Source organism: Pantherophis guttatus, chromosome 4, assembly GCF_059756535.1.
Source record: "Pantherophis guttatus breed Tessera chromosome 4, ASM5975653v1, whole genome shotgun sequence".
NCBI classification, from domain to species: Eukaryota; Metazoa; Chordata; class Lepidosauria; order Squamata; family Colubridae; genus Pantherophis; species Pantherophis guttatus.
In genome coordinates, this window is record NC_142066.1 from 128,791,239 (window position 1) to 128,811,480 (window position 20,242).

The 20,242-nt window shown below is 36.3% G+C and overlaps 1 protein-coding gene across 11 annotated transcripts in view; it reads right to left on the reverse strand.

The window, feature by feature from the left end:
- DYNC1I1 (dynein cytoplasmic 1 intermediate chain 1) overlaps window positions 1-20,242 on the reverse strand; it is a 212,867-nt gene that overhangs the window by 49,269 nt on the left and 143,356 nt on the right. For all 11 annotated transcript variants that reach the window (XM_034402103.3, XM_087892761.1, XM_034402096.3 and 8 more), the window contains 4 exons: window positions 10,911-11,057; window positions 5,624-5,737; window positions 1,570-1,703; window positions 141-285 (listed from right to left, as the gene is read on the reverse strand). In XM_034402103.3, the coding sequence (XP_034257994.1) occupies window positions 141-285; window positions 1,570-1,703; window positions 5,624-5,737; window positions 10,911-11,057 (540 nt within the window). The remainder of the gene's footprint in view (window positions 1-140; window positions 286-1,569; window positions 1,704-5,623; window positions 5,738-10,910; window positions 11,058-20,242) is intronic.

Genomic DNA, 20,242 nt, shown 5'->3' on the forward strand with positions numbered 1-20,242 from the left:
AGTACTAAGGTTTTCTTGGGGAAACATCTATTATATCAGGTATAATGTTGTGAGATGGACACCATCCATTTTTTGCTTAGTACTGATGGTTAGTGGAGAGGACAGATACTAAAGCAAGCCTTCTGAATATCATTTCTTACCTTTGTGGTCCACAATTTGACAGTCCAATCAAATGACGATGTAACAAATAGATGAGAGAAATCGATTGGACCTACTGCCATGTGGCAGTTAATTCCTGTCACTGGGCCCTGGTGTCCTTCAAAAACTTCTCCAATCCCTGCTTTACTGTAGAAAAAAATAAATTCATTTAGAAAACATTCATAGTTTTCCTCACTGAAAATGCTATGATATAAGCATTCCGCTTTCAAAATCAGCAAGACTAAAGTTCTTTTAAAGAAGATGGCCATAACAAACTAACAATGTCTTAAATGATTTTAGTGTAGCCTGAGATACATGCATACAAGCTCTGGTTTCCTTTTTTGAATAGCATCCTATGGTAATAGTAATAATCTTTATTGTCACTGCACAACATATGTACAATGAGATTGGTGATTTTGAATAGCATCCTATGGCTTTTTCATCTTGGTTGACTGAAAAAGTCATAACATACTATGGTTTGGACTGAATCTCTATTCTTGTACACATATATCATTCAAGTGTAGAAGAACAACTTCTACATAGCACTTTATTGCACTGCTAAAATTTCTATAAATAAGTCTAATAAAATATACAGAACATCCCAATTAGCAGATTTTTAGGATAAAAAAAAGCTAATGATTGTAAGGGTTAAGAAAGTTCTAAAAAAGGAATGGTTCATGAACATATTTCACTTATAGAATAAAAGTTATTATATGCCAGTCATTTTTGGAGACTTTATTCTAAAAAGCAGCATATGGGTTTTACTGATACACATGCAGTCACTGATCATCTGGTATATTTCTCTTCCCCACACAAACAGCAATTATGGAAATAAGTAAGAACTTTAGTATCCCATAAGAACAAATACAGCAACAACAATGAATGGTTTTGTAGTATTTTAAAGAATTGAGAACCAGCTCATTTTAGTGGTTTAGCATTAGGCCAGAAACTGGGAGGCTGTGAGTTCTAATTTTACCTTATGCATGAAAACCGGCTAAGTGATTGTTAGCCAGTTACTCTCTCTCAGCTCAACCCACCTCACAGGGAAAAATAGGAGGATGAAGACATGTTGAATATATTCAGTGAAATGAATTATTTATAAGAATAAGTAAATGATAGGATAGACAGACAGATAGAAATAGATAGATGATGGATGGATGGATGGATGGATGGATGGATGGATGGATGGATAGATAGATAGATAGATAGATAGATAGATAGATAGATGGGAGAAGTCATGAATATTTGTGAATTCCCATAAAGTCACTGCTCCAGATAAAATCAGAAATGTTTAAAAAATTGCCTGAAGACATTAATCATTGGAAGATCTCCCGCATGATCTCAGCCATTTTACCACATTGTAATCTACAGAAATGCCATAAGCACAATCATATAGCAAAAAAAAAAAGGTGGGTGGGTGGGAGAAGGTACCTTCCATGGCGACAAGCTGTGTAGACAGTGCCCTCTTCACTTCCAACTACAAAGTTGTTAACATCTCCAGTTGGGAAAGCCATTCCAGTAACTGCCACTGGCTTGGATTTATTATATACTAGCTCCATACTCTCCTAAAATAAGTTAGAAACATTTCTTTTCAGTTGATTGTTTCTTGAGCACAGTAAGACTGGGACAAGAGAGGGACGTATTGAAACTTCTCCAGCCCGAAGAATCTACCTGCAGATTCCTGAGGACCTAATAATATTAAAGTATTGCTAGGAAGCTTAAATGAAAGGACACACTAAGTCTTTTTTTTACTTCCAGAAATTCTCTGCAGATCATAGGTTTTTGCTACTAATATTATTTGTTTCTTGCTGATCAACCGATTATGCTGAGGTTTAGTGGTGAAGAAAATGGAATGGAATCTATGGTTCTGGGGAAATCATAGTTTTTCTCCCTTCTACCTATAAAAATCTTGCATATAGGTGACACTAATTATCAAAGTAAATTGCAGCCTTATCTAAGTTTCTGAAACCATATTTAAATCTATGTTGCTAATATAATCTCCCTTTATGGTGTTCTTGCACCCAAAGTTTCACTTTGGTAGGGAGTATCTGTAGAAACTGTTCTAAAATTACTTTCATTACCACTTTTTCTTTGCTTCTCTCATCTGGCTTCCACCATTTCCTACCTAGGACTTCCAATCTTGCCCACAATTTGCAGTTCTCTTCATGTGTATCATATGTGTAGCTCCTAAGCCTCTACCTGTACGTACCTATACCTGTATAGGATTACCTCTTTAACATGAAAATGATCCATTACTTCTCTAGTTGGAAAGAAAAGGCTAATCTTACTAACTAATCTTAGAACTGTTGCTATTAAGCATGGCCTAATGTGGTCACCCTTTACTCTCAGGCCATTTACAAGAGGTGGTAACTCTTTTAAACATAGTAAAATAGGCTTCTATAATCCTCTTCATTTGTTAACTTGGAAAAGTTGATATCTTTGGGATCACTTTCCCTTTCTATATGTTCTGAAATTCCTAGAGGTGAATGTATCTCTCCTGGTGACCAGACCCCGGTAAGTAAGTCTATCAAACTCCTAAATCTTCTCATTTCTTATTTACTCTTTTCCATTCTAGCCAATCTTTCCTCTCGGTCTCCCCCCAAAGCTGATCTTCTCATTCTTTTTTAATTAATCAAAGCTTGCTGCTGCTTCAACATTTCTGTAATAATATTGGTCTAAATACCCAAACCTAATCCCTTTTTCTTGATTGTAATTTTCCAGAAGGATGAAGACGGCTCTCCTAGACCTGACCTAAGGAAAATGTGGTTCAAACGGTAAAAGTACTGGAATTTGGGGAGTGACTATGTCATCTTGAATTCCAGACATTACATAAAGAGAAATTGCAGTATAGTAATACATGCAGATCAGCTATAAGATCTAGTTTCAATAATTTAGAAACGCTAGTCAGGAATGGCATGGACAGAAATTAAGTCAGAGAGAGATCAAGGGAGAAAACCTAAGGTACTTAACTGAATTTGAAAATATTATCAGCCATAATTTGAAATAACTACTGGGGCCAATTTATAAGTGCTGGTCAAGCCTAACTCAGAAATGGAAAAAGTCAAAGCTGTACTGTATGTACAAATGTAGCACAATTGTTCAGAGATGTTTTAGAAGAATAAGCGACAGTGGGTTTCAATTATAAGAAGTAGATTTCCTTGTACACTTTGGCTGTGCATTAGAAAAATATCTCTTATATGAAAGTGTTTTGAGATAGCCCAGACCAGTCATGTCCAAGAAATGCCAAACTACCTTTATTGTAAGCTTACAGTAACAGAATTGCGCAAGTCTGAAAGAACATTTTCATTTCTCTACCTAGAGACAGTCTCCTTCAGTCTCAGATTTATCAGATCAGTGTCTAAGCTGCTGTTCTTACTCTTGCCTCCCAAGATCATTCTCAAATACCATTACATTGTGTCAGGAATGTTCTTCAAATGGATGAGTAGGCATTAGAGAGATGATTCCACAATCCCTACAGTCTATGAATGTTAACTTTAGTATACTCTATAAGTTGCCTATTTTTTGGTAGAGCTAGCACTGCTTATCTCTTCAATTTTCACCTATTTTGCAACTCTTAAGTTCCATCTCAATACTGTACTAAATACACTATTGTACTGATTACATTTTCTATGGCTTTCAGATGGAAGAGACCACTGGTAAAATCCAATTTTTTTTACTACCGGTTCTGTGGGCCTGGCTTGGTGGGTGTGGTATGGCTTGGTGGGCGTGGCAGGGGAAGGATACTGCAAAATCTCCATTCCCAAGCCACTCCAGGGGAAGGATACTGCAAAATCCCCATTCCCTCCCCACTCCTGGGGGAAGAATATTGCAAAATCTCTATGGGGCCAGCCAGAGGTGGTATTTGCTGGTTCTCCACACTGCTCAAAATTTCCGCTACCGGTTCTTCAGAACCTATCAGAACCTACTGGATTTCACCCCTGGAAGACACACACTCACATATACACAGATGGAACACACATACACACACACACATACACACACACAATTGCAGCAGGAGCCAAAAATGAACTTAGTAGTTCTAGAGAACAAAAAGTTTCTACTCCAGCATGAAAACACACCACACTTTCCCTCACCCCTCTTATGTGTATGACAGAGATCTACCCATTTCACTGTCCTACCAATTGGTGCTCTGCTAACTGACCAATGCCTTTAAGGTTTTTTTTTGTTAGGTAGTCCTCAACTTACAATCACAATTGTGCCCAAAATTTCTGTTGCAAAGTGAAACGTGTGAAGTGAAGTTTGACCCATTTTACGACCTTTCTTGTCACAGTTGTTAAGTGAATCAGTGCAGTTGTTAAATTAGTAGCACGTTTGTTAAATGAACCCAGCTTCCCCTTTGACTTTGCTTGTCAGAAGATCACAAAAGGGCTTCACATGACCCTACAACACTGTCACCATCATAAATATGAACCAGTTGCCAAGCATCTGAATTTGATCACATGATCATGGGGATGCTGCAATGATCCTAAGTGTGAAAAATGGTCATAAGTCACTTTTTTCAGTGCTGTTGTAACTTACAATGGTCACTAAATGAACTGTTGTAAGTCAAGGACTATTGTAGTGCCTATCCCTGTTCTACATGAACCTAATTCGATATGGGAGACCTACACAGTCCTATCAACCTTTGTCTCTCTTATATTTCACTGTTTTCATTAGTTCAACAAATCTAGCTGGTTCATTTCTGGTATTAGGAGCGGAGAGAATAAACCTGCTTAAAATAACAAACTATTTTACAAAGGAGGAGGAATTGTTTTGTCTCTATCCTTAAATGAGTTTGTTCACATAAAGAATAAATCTCAGCCTTGGCTATATATAACTTGAACAAACCTGTGGATTCTGTTTCAGAACATTTGTTAATAAGTTTCCAGACACTTTTCTTAAAATATATTTTAAAAATATATCACAACATTACTATTGTTGTTTTCTAAAATGGCAAATGCTGGCCTTATAAATCTCTCCTCGCCCATATCCACCAGATGGGTTGAGCTCCAACTCCCAAATTCCTTATGCTGGCTCATATTTGGGGAAGATTGCCTAACAATAATATTTAAGAATAAGAAAAAAGCATTTGTCTAATTTTTGTTGTGATTTCTTTGTTTATGACTATTTCTAGATTCAAATAAAAATTTACACTATATGCTACATTATAATGGTAAACGGTGCTATGGAATAAGCTTGATATACCACAACATGCCTGATTACCTGTATTTTAGAACAGATTACTTCATTTTCACTTGAAACTGACCTGCGTATTAACGCATTACTCTAATTACATGATTTGAGACAGAGGAAATGGGTTTTGGCTCTTAAGAGGAGGCAATTGCTGGAAGCAAGCTGCACTCTTTAAAGTACATCCATGGGTTTTAGTCTGCATAGGATGTGAGGCTTTAGCTTTTACGAATGACATTCCATTAAATAGGTATCAGCCATCACTTTCTTCTTGTGTAAATAAAAACAAACCCACCTGTGGAGTTGAAAGCATATCCAAACTCCAAGAACACATTTTGCCATCTGTAGAAACGGTAATGAGATTGTGAGCATTCTGTGTTCCAACGACATTTACACAGTAGACTGGGTGCTGAAAACAAACAAAATATCAAAAAATATCTGAAGGTGCAAATTAAACATTTTACTAACTATTCAGAGGTTATGTGCAATGGAAACTGGATGGTCATTCAAGACTTGAGTCTTCTCCTTTCACCAAAATATGATGATCCTGTAAGAGATTCAAAAGTTTCCTTTCTCTCTCTTCCCTCTTGTTATTCTGTCATATCTAAATAAAATGATTATTACTGTGAAAATACAGCCTTGCATAGAAGCATAGATTATATAGGTAGTCCTTGACCTACAGCCACAATTGTTCAGTGAATTACTTCAGTTATTAAGTTAGTAACATGGTTATTAAGTGAATCTGGCTTCCCCATTGACTTTGCTTGTCAAAAAGTTGCAAAAGGTGACCAGGACACTGCAACAGTTATAAATATGAGTCAGTTGCCAAGCATCTGAATTTTGATCACGTGATCATGGGGATGCTACACTTTTTCATAAGTGTGAAAAATTGTCATAAGTCACCTTTTTCAGTGCTGTTGTAACGCCAAGCAGTCACTAAATTGTTGTAAGTCAAGGACTACCTGTACTTACAAGTATATGTTAGCATGTCTATGAAGATTGTCAGTCATCCAGGTCATAGTTGTCCCAAAGGTACTTTTCTTTTCTTTTCTTTTTTTCAAGAGTCTGAAAAAGCTTCTTGGATGAGAAGCGAAACGTCTTCAAAGAAAAACCAGAAAATCCAATTGCCTCTTGAAGGAGAAAAAAACACCTTTGGAACATATATGTTAGCATGTGGATGATATTTGAAAAAGTAGAAGCCAACAAGCTTCCATTATTATTATTATTATTATTATTATTATTATTATTATTATTATTATTATGAGTCATATTTCTATGCTGCCCACTCTCCGAGGACTCTGGGTGGCTTACACCAAAGACAGTATACTAAATAGCATATTACCCCCTAACAATCTGGGTCCTCATTTTACCCACCTCGGAAGCATGGAAGGCTGAGTCAACCTTGAGCCGGTGAGATTTGATCCCCTGATCTGCTGAACTAGCAGTCAGCTGAAGTAGCTGCAGTACTGCACTCTAACCACTGCGCCACCTCGGCTCAATGTGGGGGGGCGGGAACCAAGAGAAAAGGGAAAGAGAGAGGGAGGGAGGGAGGGAAGAAGGAAGGAAGGAAGGAAGGAAGGACCTCTGGCTTGCATAAAATATTTTCAACTAGCAGCAAAAGATATCAACAAGCTTTTCAGTCATGGATTTTTGACCATTGAAATTAATTTGAAGTAACTGTTCCAATTTATCATTTTCTAGGTGTATAGGGACTAATGGGAACAGCTGGGACTCAATACCTTAACTATCTTTGAAATGTCTGTTACTGAAGTGGAGGAACAGAGATTCATGATCAAGAAATGCCAAGTCTATCCAAGCACAGAATCAGATAAAGAAATCTTCAGATGGCAGGAGAGTAACATCATTTTACGCAGAAGCCACATACAAGAAATTTTCACTGGTCACTGACTCTAATGATGTCTATTCTATTGCATTCATAACATTTTTATTTCTATCAAAACCAATTTGTGTGATCCCTGTCTTTTTTAATCATAAACATTCTTTGCACTCTTTGCTACACTCTTTGCAACTATCTTTCTATTCATAAAGTATCTTTTTTCTCCTCATTTTTCAAGCAGTCCTTTCCTTATGTGCATTTTTGTCAATCCAAGCTCTTTCATTTCAACTTTCCACAAAGCGTTATTCCCATTACTCCGACAACACTTTTATGGCGCTTGGAAGAGAATTCCTTTTACTCTCTTCTAAGTGGTTTCCATGCATTTTTTTCATAAGTACCCTTTACATTTATTTTGTTCAGTAAGTATCTTCTAATACCTTTCCTTATAGAACTCATATTTTCTGTAATTGTTCTACTTTGACTATTGTTTATTTCACTTTGCTTTTGTTCCATATCCATCTTTCCCCAAGAGCCATTCTTAATACCACCAAGAAATAACCCGTTCACATTTCAGAATCTCTCATCACCCTTGTAACCTTTATTATATCCCGTCCTCTGCCAGCCATACACATGAATAAACTTACATTTATAACACATATTCAAAACATACCTTTTCCTTTAAAAAGGATTATCATGTTGTTAGTTTGAGTGCTGAGCTTAGCGATTTGGTTGCAAACTTTCCATCCCCATTCAACACATCTTCTGTGTACTTTGAATTGTGATTCTTGGGGGAAGCACCCGCCTCTAAATACCTTTCCGAGTCCTGGTCCGATTTTGAGTTATGTGATTGGCTGGCTGTAGTTGCTGAGTCATAGTCCTTGGTTTTAAGTACCGTCTGTGTCATGTAAATTGGTGCTGGTGTTGTTGTTCAGATGTTTCCTGATAATGTCATGGTCTAGTTTCGGGTTGATTTGATTGGCTGTGTGTGATGTGGTCCAATTTCTTGTGATCTGAGGTAACACAAGAAATTGGACCACATCACATGCAGCTGATCAAATCAACCCAAAACTAGACCATGACATCATCAGAAGACATCTGAACAACAATACCAGCACCAATTTACATCACACAGATGGTACTTAAAACCAAGGACTATGACTCAGCAACTACAGCCAACCAATCACATAACTCAAAATCGGACCAGGACTCGGAAAGGTATTTAAAGACCAGTGCTTCCCCAGACAAGCACAATCCAAAGCACACTGAAGATTCGTCTCCTCAAATAGGGATGGACCATCAAACCAACAACATAACTACGAACCCGAACTACTAATATTCAAAGACATTTCAAAGGGTTCTCCAAATAGCCCATCACTTTTTATGCAGTCTCCATTCATTAATCTCAAAATATTTTTTTCCTGGATCATATAAATTCAGAGAATATATATTTTTCGCAAAACTCATATCTAGTTCTTTCATTCTCACTAACCTCTATTTCATATGCACCTGCAACAATCTTAAGGGCACCCATTCATACTTTGGATCATACATTTTTGCCCCTCCATTAATAATTTGCTATTTATAGTCATAGATTTCACTCACTTTACATGCTCATTCAAAAATGTTACATCCTTTTAATGTGTCTTAATTTTCTCTCCCCCACCCCTGCTTTCATTTATCAATCTGTGCTGTCCTTTCTTTAAAACGTTTCTTTACAAATATATACACTAGAACTCCACAAAGGGAGAATACTATAGATAGTTTTATGGGGATGCGAAACACCTCATCTGCTTTAAATCTTATTCCAGAGTTTTTTTTTCAAAAACTGACCACTAAAATTTATTGATTTATATGCCACCCACCTTCCAAAAATCCAGATGGTTTACATTAACATTTAAGAACACATTTGCATGTGATATTTTCATAGTGATTTGAGAAGAACTTCATATACCTACATTTATTTCTCCCCACCCCTATCCCTGAAGAAATAAACTTCATAAGCTTTTGGAACCATAAACACCACATAAGAACTATAATTCAGTTAGTATGTGTGCACACATGCATTCAAACCAAACTTCTTGATTCTGAAGCTCCAGGTTTTGAACTACTTTTTGATATGTCTAAATCTCTCTCCATTTGCCTTACTCATTTGTCTGACAGAAACAGCCTTTCACATGTGCTCTGTATGAAATAACCCAAACCTAAGTCATTTCATATAGAAGTTTACTGGACATTTGCCCTCCTCACTATGGTGCTTATGCAAGCTGGTAATATAGTCTCCAAAACTGGGAACTGCAAAGACGGAAGAGGCTAAAGTTCAGATAGGTGGGGCAACGTTCAGTAGCATGAAAATGGATTCCCATTTTCCTCACAGTACATTCTTGGGCAAAGCCTGGCTTTAATAAGCGCTGTCAGCTGTCAATTTCATAAGCAATAAATCTCACTGCAGATTGAAAAGGATGTTTCTAATACCAAGTGGGAGGCAGGGAAAAAGGGGAGGAGATGGAAACTACAATTCTACTTTTCAGAGACAATCTCTGAGTTCTTTCCTATCCATGAAGAAGATGCCATCTTGTTTTTATTTATTTTGGAAATGAAATCATCATGCCAGAGGTTTCATTTAAATAATAATAATTAAAATTTCCTGCTATTCCCAATGCAGAGTTGTAGTGGGCGTGAAAGAAGATTAGGAGTAACATGTGGTACAGTTCTTTTCTTGTGAACCTTGGCATCAATTTACAGGAATATGCTCAGGAAATTTAGAAACCAGTAGCTGGTGGTAGCAAATTATGTATGTTCCAGTTTGCATCAGAGAGAAATTCTTATTTAGTACTACAGTAAGCTTGTACATATGGTTTCATTCTCAAGGTAAAAGCATTGCATGTCTAGACAACTGTTGTTATTATGCTTTGATAGTGCTGTAGTATATTATCTCCATGCTGATTGGGAAATTGCGGGAGCTGAAGTCCACACATCTTCAAGTTCCCAAGACTGAGAAGCACTGGAATAAGCAGTACCTGGCTCAATAGTAGTAACTGTGAAAGAAATCTAGATGTCCTAGTGGACTGCCATTTAAAATAGAGGCAGCAATGTGCTGCATCTGCCAAAAAACCAATGAAGGCTTGGATGCATCCAGAGCCATGGTGGCACAGTGGTTTGAAAGCAGTATTGCAGGCTAATTCTGCTGACTACCAGCAGTTCGACCCTGACTGGCTCAAGGTTGACTCAGCCTTCTATCCTTTCAATATCAGTAAAATGAAGACTCAGACTATTAGGGAATACTATATTTTAGCATATTAATATATTTTACTGTTCAGTCTTTTTTTAAAAAAGATAGCTGAAATGTGAATGGTCATTCTAAGAATATTTATCATGCGTTTCATCCTGATTTTCTCTGTAATGTGTACAACAAGGTAATTTGGCAAATTTTGGAATGGTGGATTTACCATGATTTGACCCAAACAAGATTGTAGGATTACCAGGTTTTTATTCCATAAGCTTTCTCACTCATTATCATCCACCCCACTTTAAAAGAAGCTTTTGGCTACAGAGGGAGAGGAGAATGGACCAAAAGTATAGCAAAGCAGTTTAGCACTTTGTTAAAACAAAAGGAATGGTTACTGTCCCAGTCACTTGCAACCCTACAATCCCACCTTTCTTTGACAATTGAATATTTTTATTTTAACAAATAACAGCTTCACAGGCTATATCCTGCTAATACCATAAATCACTAAATAATTTTTACCGTGTGTGCAGCTGCAGAAAGAGGTGTACGCTGAACTGGTGTCCTCCTGTGACTTCGATTATCCCACAGCACAATTTGGCCAGAATAGGTTCCTCCAACAACTAGGTTTGGATGAAAGCGGGCAAAACAGACGGACATCACAGAGGACTAGAACAAATGAAAAAGTGTAGAAAATATTTTTAGAAATCTTAATTTTAAGTCTCTTTATTTTGTTTTAGTTATGAAAATGATTCAGATTTAATATCTGAGACAATCATTCCTTTGATGCTTCATTCATTGAAAAGTTTCAAAAATTTAATAGTGGAATGTTATGCCCCCTCCTTTTTAAATTATTCACTTAATGGCACAAAGCATCCACATGTACCCCCACCCAAAAAGGGCTATTTACTTCCCAGATTGTCTTCTTCTTTGTTAATATCTGTGACAATTTAGCTATTTTGTTGCAGCAGAAATATACATTTATGTCAAAAGATGATAGACAGCAAATTATTAGTGAGCATAAATAGTTATTTTATTGGGGGAAGGGAGAACTAATTCTACTGAATATTACAGATATAGAATTAAGTTATGAAAAAGATCTATTCAGATAGCTAATCTTCAATGGCTTAGTCAAACCATCACTGGATTTTACAAATATCAAGTGATGAAGTCACTCTGTTGATTTGACAAGAACTTAAATGACATCCGATATAGGTAAAATCCCAAAGCTATCCATGGTAAAAGTACCTTAGACTTAGTTCTACATATGGGCCAGTCCCATGCAGTAAAACAATCAAAAAGTACCCAATACCTTCATATACCATTTTTATTACATTAGAAGTTTCATGTATTAAATAACTATTTAGTATTTTACTATGTACTCAAATGCCAAATAATGTGTCAAAAAAGCAATAGTTAGCATTATTTTCAAAGGGTATTCTTTGTCATGCAATAGGTTGTACTCAGCAAAGTGTTTTTAAAATTCAGCAACAGTGTAATCTGCCATCCCATGTTTGCAAGTTATAGCAAATCTAAAAGCAAAAACCAAATATGAAATGTATCTTTTTACACTGAAGTTAGAAGGTACTGTTTTATTCAGATCATATTTTTCATCACTAATTATAAATCTTGCATGAAGTGATAGTAGACAGATAATTTCAAATGTAATATTTGCAATACATGATATATTTTCACACACACACAGAGAGAGAGAGAGAGAGAGAGAGGGAGAGAGAAACACACACATAGACATGTAAACTATACTGAAGAAAGTAGCAAGAATTTTTCAAGAAAAATAAAGCATCTGAGATTTGTGTTGGTAACAGTTCATGGGAAGGTGATTCACAGAGCAGGTTTCCCCCACCTCTGTTAAATGATACAAGACCATATAACATATGCAATTTTCTGGTGTGCAAAGCTGCTCCGCTCTGATCTGATACACTGAATGTGGAATGGAATATACAAAACCCTGAATAAAACCATGATTTGAAAAGAAACAAGCATCAGGTAATTTTCTGTTGATCTAGCACAACTAGCCAATGAAATTGGCTAATATGAACTGATTGCAATATAAACTTTTGAAAAATAATAGAATCCAGGAGTGAAATCCAGCAGGTTCTGACAGGTTCTGGAGAACCGGTAGCAGAAATTTTGAAATACCACCTCTGGCTGGCCCCAGAGTGGGGTGGGAATGGGGATTTTGCAATATCCTTCCCCCAGAAGCATGGAGAGAATGGAGTTTTTGCAGTATCCTTCCCCTGCCACGCCCACCAAGCCACACCCACAGAACCCATAGTAAAAAAAATTGGATTTCACCACTGATAGAATCATATATACTTTTTAATGCTAATTCATAATCTTCCCACTGGACTAAAATACTAGACCACATGGGATTGGTCCAGAATGACTGCTGCTCTCTGCTTTTTTTACACTGCTATATATCACCGAGTTTAGTAGGAACAGATCTGAAGATGCTCGTTTTGTACAAGTTGAGGCTGTGCTGTTTTTATTTTGGTTAATTAATGCAAACCAGATTTGAATTAGTGATGGCTCATCTCTTTAACCACAGATGAACACACTCATAACAGATAGCCATTTGCATTATGTTGGATAGGAAGCTGGCCTCAGTGCCCACATCTGACACACATATGTTGAGTGTGAAGTGGAAGCTTATATCAGTGTTTTCATATGTAGGGACGGCTCTCCGCCAAAAAGAAGAGTACTAAATAAAAATTATACTAATATAAACAAAACTTGGGTTTGCATTTGCTGAAGTTTTTCAACAATATTGATGTCGTTTCCTGGGTTATTTATTGTGTGATGAAATACTATTTCATTTGAGAACTGTGGAAATAGGAATAGTACATAGAGAATATATTTATCTCCCAAGATTTCTCATTTCCAAATATTGATTTGTGAATTGGAACTGGGTGTTTCTAACATTGTCTCGGAATAGTAGAAGATGTAGCTGAAAGCAAACAAATGGATGGGAAGTACAAAAGACTTCTGACACTGAAGGTTCAACCTGAATGCTTGCCTGATGAACTACATATCTTTTTCTAATTACTGAACAGAGCATCTGCTCTTCTTTTTTCTTATAGGTCCAGTTACTTCTTTTCTTCCCCTCAACTCCATCTAGTTTGTTCTTTCCCCTTTCATTCTAATGAAGGGACCTAGAAATCTCTAAAAAAGACTTAAATATTTTTTTTCTTTCCTTTCTTATAAGGCCTAAAGTAGGTCCACAAACAACCTTCAAAAATCATTTGTCAGACTAGATTTTCTGAGCAGCTGGAAGGGAGGGGAAAAGCTGGACAATTGAGACATATCTAAATGAAAATCTATTAGGTAAGAAATAAGTTATCATTCAAGTTATATTTACCACTGATATTAATTTATAACAACGGAAATTAAGGTACCACTAATAAAAGCTGATAGAATAATAAAGATCATATAAAACTTAGAAAGCCAGCAAAAAACCCTCTTATTGCAGATTAATTGCTGCACATATCTTAGTATCTACCGTAAATATATGCAGTGAACACACTTATTAGAGTAATAAAGGAGACTAGGTGTAGCTCAGGGTTCAAATAAGGGGTCTTTGGTACTCTCTGAGTTTGCTTGTTTTCTTGCAGACTTTCATTACCCTAACCAGGTAACATTATCAGTGCTTGTATGGAGTGCTGTTTGCTGTCAGTATACATCCTGGTGTCTTGCCTGTCTATGTGGGTAGGGTCAGTCTTAGGGATACTTTGGTTGAGCTGAATATAAACTGACAAACAAACAGCACTCCTTACTAGCACTGATTTAATTACTTAGGGTAATGAAATGTCTGCAAAAAAAACAAGCAAGCTCAGAGAGCACCAAGGACCCCACACTGAATAGATGTCCCTAGAAGTCTGCCTAGCATGTCAAAGTGGGATGATGTTCATCTCCATATTAGTTACTTTAGAATCAACCTGAAGAACCCTCCTCATTTTCAATTCAAACAGAAAACATTACATATTAGAAACTACAGGATTTTACAAACATTACATATTAGAATATTAGAACATTTCTAGAACTTTAGAAATGACAATTCTTGCTCAGATTCTGCAGGTTAGGATATATTTTGATTTTTAGCTTATATTTATATATCCATAAATTCATATGAGATCATTACTTTCTTTTAAACATCTTGTCAGCCATGTGAAAAGATAGAATTACAGCTAGATTTGTTAGTACATTTCAAAGTATATAGTAAATATCCTGTGAAATAAATTGTACTGAATAGTCAATCTTTCTATAATCATCACAAAGGGGACAATTTCATTGGATTCCAAATAGCATCATTACATAACAGAATTGACTGAAGTTCCTTTTTTAAAAAAAGTTTACTATCCATTAGGGAAATACCAAAAGTATTACAAAAAGAGATAGAGCATTTGCTTCAGTAAAAAGCATCAACTTTTAAATAGTTAGGGAAGGATATTGCGGATTTTGGAGCTGGAAATTACTTGTGGTTTCAGAGGGAAAAATGAGATTTCCCCCAATAAAAACAATTCATAGCTTTTGCATAATTTTTTTTGTATTTGTGTGTGCATATGCAAAAAACGGGAAATAAAAGAAAAGCAAACACTTCAAACCAAATGTCAAAATCCCATTTAATTAAAAAAAGGAAGTTTAGACTTTCATATGGCATGTGTTGACATCTATTCCTTTGATTTACAAGGATATGGACTGGAGGGAGCAGATTGCTTTATTCAAGAAAAATAATATGGGAAAGCAGGGCAATTTGACAGGAAAGAGTGTAGGCTGCCTTAACTTTAGTGCTTGTTAAAACATGAAGGATTAATGGTAAAAAGGGAGGGATGAATTGTGAATGTCTCCAGTAGAGGATCTTCAAAAATGTTTGGGGTTTCTAAGAATGTCTCATGCAACCACATGAAAAGAGAGCCAGCCATACAGCTCTCTAAATCCAAAACTGGTATTGCTGTATTCCTACCATCAAACCAACTGACTTGAAATAGAGCCACAAATTGAATTTATTTTTATTGAAAAAGTATTAAGTCCCTGAAAGAAAGAGAATGGTGGATCAGGAAATTCAGACAATTCAGAACAATATTCATAATGCATGAAGCTCCAAAATGGGCTACCTGCATCAGTGGTGGGTAGCTCCCGGTTCTGTCCTGTTCTTTAGAACCGGTAATAAAAGCGGCGGGAGGCTCCACCCATCTGCCTGAACGTCATAATTGATGATCTGCGCATGCATAGAAGCGCGTGTGAGCGAAGCGAGCGTACATGCGTGCTCCCATTGCAAACTGGTAGTAAAGGTAAGTAGAACCCACCCCTGCCCTGCATTATAAAGAAGGGAAAGAACAAATTTATCAAATATGTTACATTAAAATGCAGAGATCTGAGTGGAGAATTTCTTACAATGGGAAAAAAAGATTGGAAGACTGAAATTTAGAATATTTAAGAGTAATTTTGAAAATGGCCAGGTCATTATTATAAAGAGTAGCCCAATACATTGACTCTCTGGACTACCATATTGCTCTTTGGGGGGTGGTAAATTTGTAATATTACAAATTTACTCTTATTTCCCTGCAGATTACCTTCAACACATCTGAGAGAAACAGGAAAACAAGGAGGCTGGGTTAGATATGTGTTGCGTTCTCCATTTCTTTGTTGCTATTCTTTGACAACTCCAGCATCTAATTCTGAGGTGACCACTCCACAGATGGTAGGTCCTGACCAATCCAGCAACATTTTTTTTTTGGTCAAGGACTGGTCAGAGTACACCATCAGACATATCTTCCTTGCCAAATTGTTGCAGTCTGCCATAAAGTTAGTTACCTAACCACTATTTATAAACTTCAAGCATACTAAGAGCTTAATAAGACTTGGAATATGGATCTTTCATTTCTGTCTCATTCATAATTATATTTTTGGAGATAGCCCCAAGGCCAGTTGGTTACCATTTTGTAAGTGTAGACCCATATATAAGTCCAGTAAATAAATAAATAAATCAATTTTTAGCAAGAAATAAAGCGAACTACAGAACAAAAAGTGTAACTTTAGAACTACATTAGATTCCAGCTTTGTTTTTACTTGTCGTAAGCAAGGAAGTGACAATTATACATATTTCTAAGGAATATGGCATTACTATAAATATAAAACAAAATATAATTTTTAAATATGCTTAAAAAGTGGTTATCCTTCTGACTTTTCACTCTTATTTAATTAAATGCCACATGATCTAGAAAAAAAATTAAGAAAAAAATGTTCAATTTTGCAATAATTTATAACACGCTTTTATGCCCTGAAATCTACAGCCTGATTTATGGTATGCCCTTTTGAAAGAAAAAAAATGAAATTTCTTATTATCATATATATATGATAATATATATATATATCTGATAATATATATATATATATATATGATAATAAGAAATTTCATTTTTTTTCTTTCAAAAGGGCATACCACAATTTTCACTCTTCATTTTTGTCAAAAAACATTTGATTGAACTAAGCACCTAATGTTAAAAAGGTTAAGTACAACACAGGTAGCTACAAAAGAAGCTCTTCAGCTTGTCAAAGAACACCGTTCTTCCCCTGTGAGACCACCCTCCCTTCAAATAAAAAGTAATTCAATCCCTATGTTAACTTAGTTGTGTTTGGGTATTCTCCAAGTCAAGGAACACAGTGTGATAAATCATAACGAATTGTCTATAATAACTCACAAAATTTTCCTGTTAAATAGGCTCAAGTAAAATATCTTTTACTTTGGGTTTACAGATCCTTTTTATTTGATTTTATTTCTAATTTTTCCCAAAGTATTGAAACATGGAAATCACAGAGGCCCAGAAGCAAAATGTTCATTTAAACTCCTTTGCTTCTTTTTTTTAATCACATCCTATGTCAATACATTATTTTTTCCTTCACTTAATATTCTCTATTAAAGCCAACAGCCTAGAAAAGTGGAACTGTTGTGACTATATATTAACAGGTTATTAAAATCAGCTGAAATATTTGTTAAGATGTTATCACTATTCAGAGAAGCCCAGGTTGAAGGCCCTAATTGTGGAAATACATTCATTTATCTTGGCCTCATTCTCAGCCCTACTTTGCAGGATTGTTGGAATTAAGAGAGGGGTCTGTGTATGCAAACTTTAGCTGACAAAAAAGTGAAAAGAGGGTGAGGAAAAGGAAGAAGATGTTGTTGATCTAATAATAAACATATTTAAGAGAAAACTCTTCACAAAAGCTGATCTAACAGAAATGCACCATTCATTTTAGAAAGAACACATTTAATATTCTTCATTTTGAGCCCAACAGGGATATTGCTCTCATCTTTCTGAAAATTAAACTGGATATAAAGGACTGTCAAATTATGAAACAAATACAGATACTCCTAATTTACAACAAGATACTTAGCGACTGTTCTAAGTAACAACAGAAGCTGCCGAAAAGGTATTTACAATTCAGTTCTGAAGTTACGGCCATCAGAGCCCTCTCTGGTCATGTGACCACATAATAGAATGAGCGCGATTTGCAACATTTTGCCAAAGATCTGAGTTTATTTCTGGGTTTTGGCTAAAATGCCCCATAGCAAACAATGGGTTTGTTTAAAGACCATTGCGTTCACTTAATGACCATGGCGATTCACTTAGCAACTACCACAAAAAACGTCATTAAATCAGGGTGCTCACATGATGACCCATTTTGTGATTGTCACAATGAGCAGATTCCATTACAGTCATAAGTCAAGGACTACCTGTAGTTTACAAATTAAATGCAACAACTGCTTTCATCTGAATTTTCATTCATGCAATTTTAAGAGGTCATCAATTAACCTGCAAATTTAAAAGCAGACCTGAAGAAATCTAATGATAGATAAGCACATGTTTATCATGTTAAATTCTTTGATTTACATTTCCTGCTTTGTTTCTAATTCATTAACATTTGGAATTCTACACTTTATCACTTGGACACATTTTATAATTACAGTAATTCTTTCCTATCTTTTAATGTAAATGTTGCTTTTACAGTCGCCCAAAGCGTTCTCTTGCATTAATGCATCATTTATAAGTCATGTCAGTAAGTAATTAGGCATAATCTGAAATTAATTGAACATTACACTGTTGTCTTGATAGCTTGGGAAATTAGCTTAAATAAGTCGTGATAATAAAATAGCACAGACTACTCCATTGTGAGAAATAATTAAACATGTAGTCATAAAACAAATACCAAAATTGCAAAAATCATTAAGGTGATAATTGGCAGGATACTATTTATCTCTGTTTCTGATATGGGCAACATTTGAGGGTGTTAGCCCTAAAGTTCCTTGCCCAAACTTCAAAAGAGTTGTAGTTCTTCATGTATTTTTTCTTCTACTTCCTTGTATGGCAAAGACCCACATCGGACATTCTGCTGCCAATTTCTATTGATGCCAACTAAGGATGATGGGGGATGGTAAACACCACCCGTGGCTTTTAGATTCATCATCCAATCTCTAAAGGTTAGAGGTTATTTTTATTTTATTTGTTGTTAAATTTAGGGAGAAAAACAGACGAAAGTAAGCAAAGTAAACCCAGAATTTTGTTAGTGAATCCATATGTATCTTCGCATATAATGAAATCAGCAATGATGACTTATCTCAGTTGCTTTTGACAAAATCCTATGTGAAATGTGACATCATCTTAGTATCTGAAAGAGCCTAGTTCCAATGTTTGCAACCCACTCCTACATAGCATACTGCCCATATCCATAACAACTCCTACATTGCAAACAGAACAAAAGATTATTAGTGTTGTATTTAATTAATTAATATGCTGCTCATCTCATTACCCAAAGAGACTCTCTATGAATGTGCTGTTGAGTATATCTTACAGTGAGTGGGGTGGTCATGGCTGGGAATCCTGATGGCACCAAGAGCTAATGAAGCTAAAATGCCTTAGAGTGCTCAGCTTCTCCTTCTAGGTCTGGTTAAAGAGGACAAAGGGAGATTCTCCGTCTTGGATCTTAGGAGGCTTGGATATGGGAACGGGACTGCTATATGGGGCTGGGATGGAGGCAAGTCATAATATAATTGTGGTGGCGGGCATAAGGAGATATAGTGGAAGACAGGGAGTGGACCATTCTGGGGAATGTGGGACTGTTGTCTTATACTGGTTTTGCATCCCAGGTCCTTGATCTCAGTGTCAATACCCTGTCAGAACACCTTCAATGACCCTGGCTTCTGGTTGCTGTTTATAAGTACCAGATTAGTCCGTAATAAGACCTCCCTCATTAGTGATCTAATAATTGATGAGAGGATTAACCTGACACATACCATCAACACCTGGATGGATCCAGTAGGTGGCGAAGCCCTTTCAGAAATATACCCAGCTAGATTCTTTGTTGGCATCAACAAAGATTCTGGGGCAGGTGTGACAATTGTCACTTGGGAATCTCTCATGGCTTTCAGGAGCACTATATCACTGTTCATCAAATGTTAGACCCAGTTTATTAGTTTGGGCTCTAGAGATTAGTTGAAACTGTTGTTGTACCAATCTTCCTGCTACACTGAAATCTCTCTGCTTGAGCTACTTCGGTCCATTTCTGATTTCGCAGTGAAGCACTCCAGACTTGAGGTCTTAGGGGAGTTCAATCTTCCAATTCTAAGGTTGAGTGTGATCTTATCCACCTGCTGTTTAGATTCATGTTCCTCCTAGTTCATTAAATTAGCCCACAGCCAAGCTCCCACCCAATCAGTTCACACAGCCAAGCTCCCACCCAATCAGTTCACACCCCCACTGGCAGTTAAAAGGAAGAAACAGCTGCGATCACACACATTGCTCCTAGAAGCACGAAGCCGAGAACACCAGCCTGAAGAT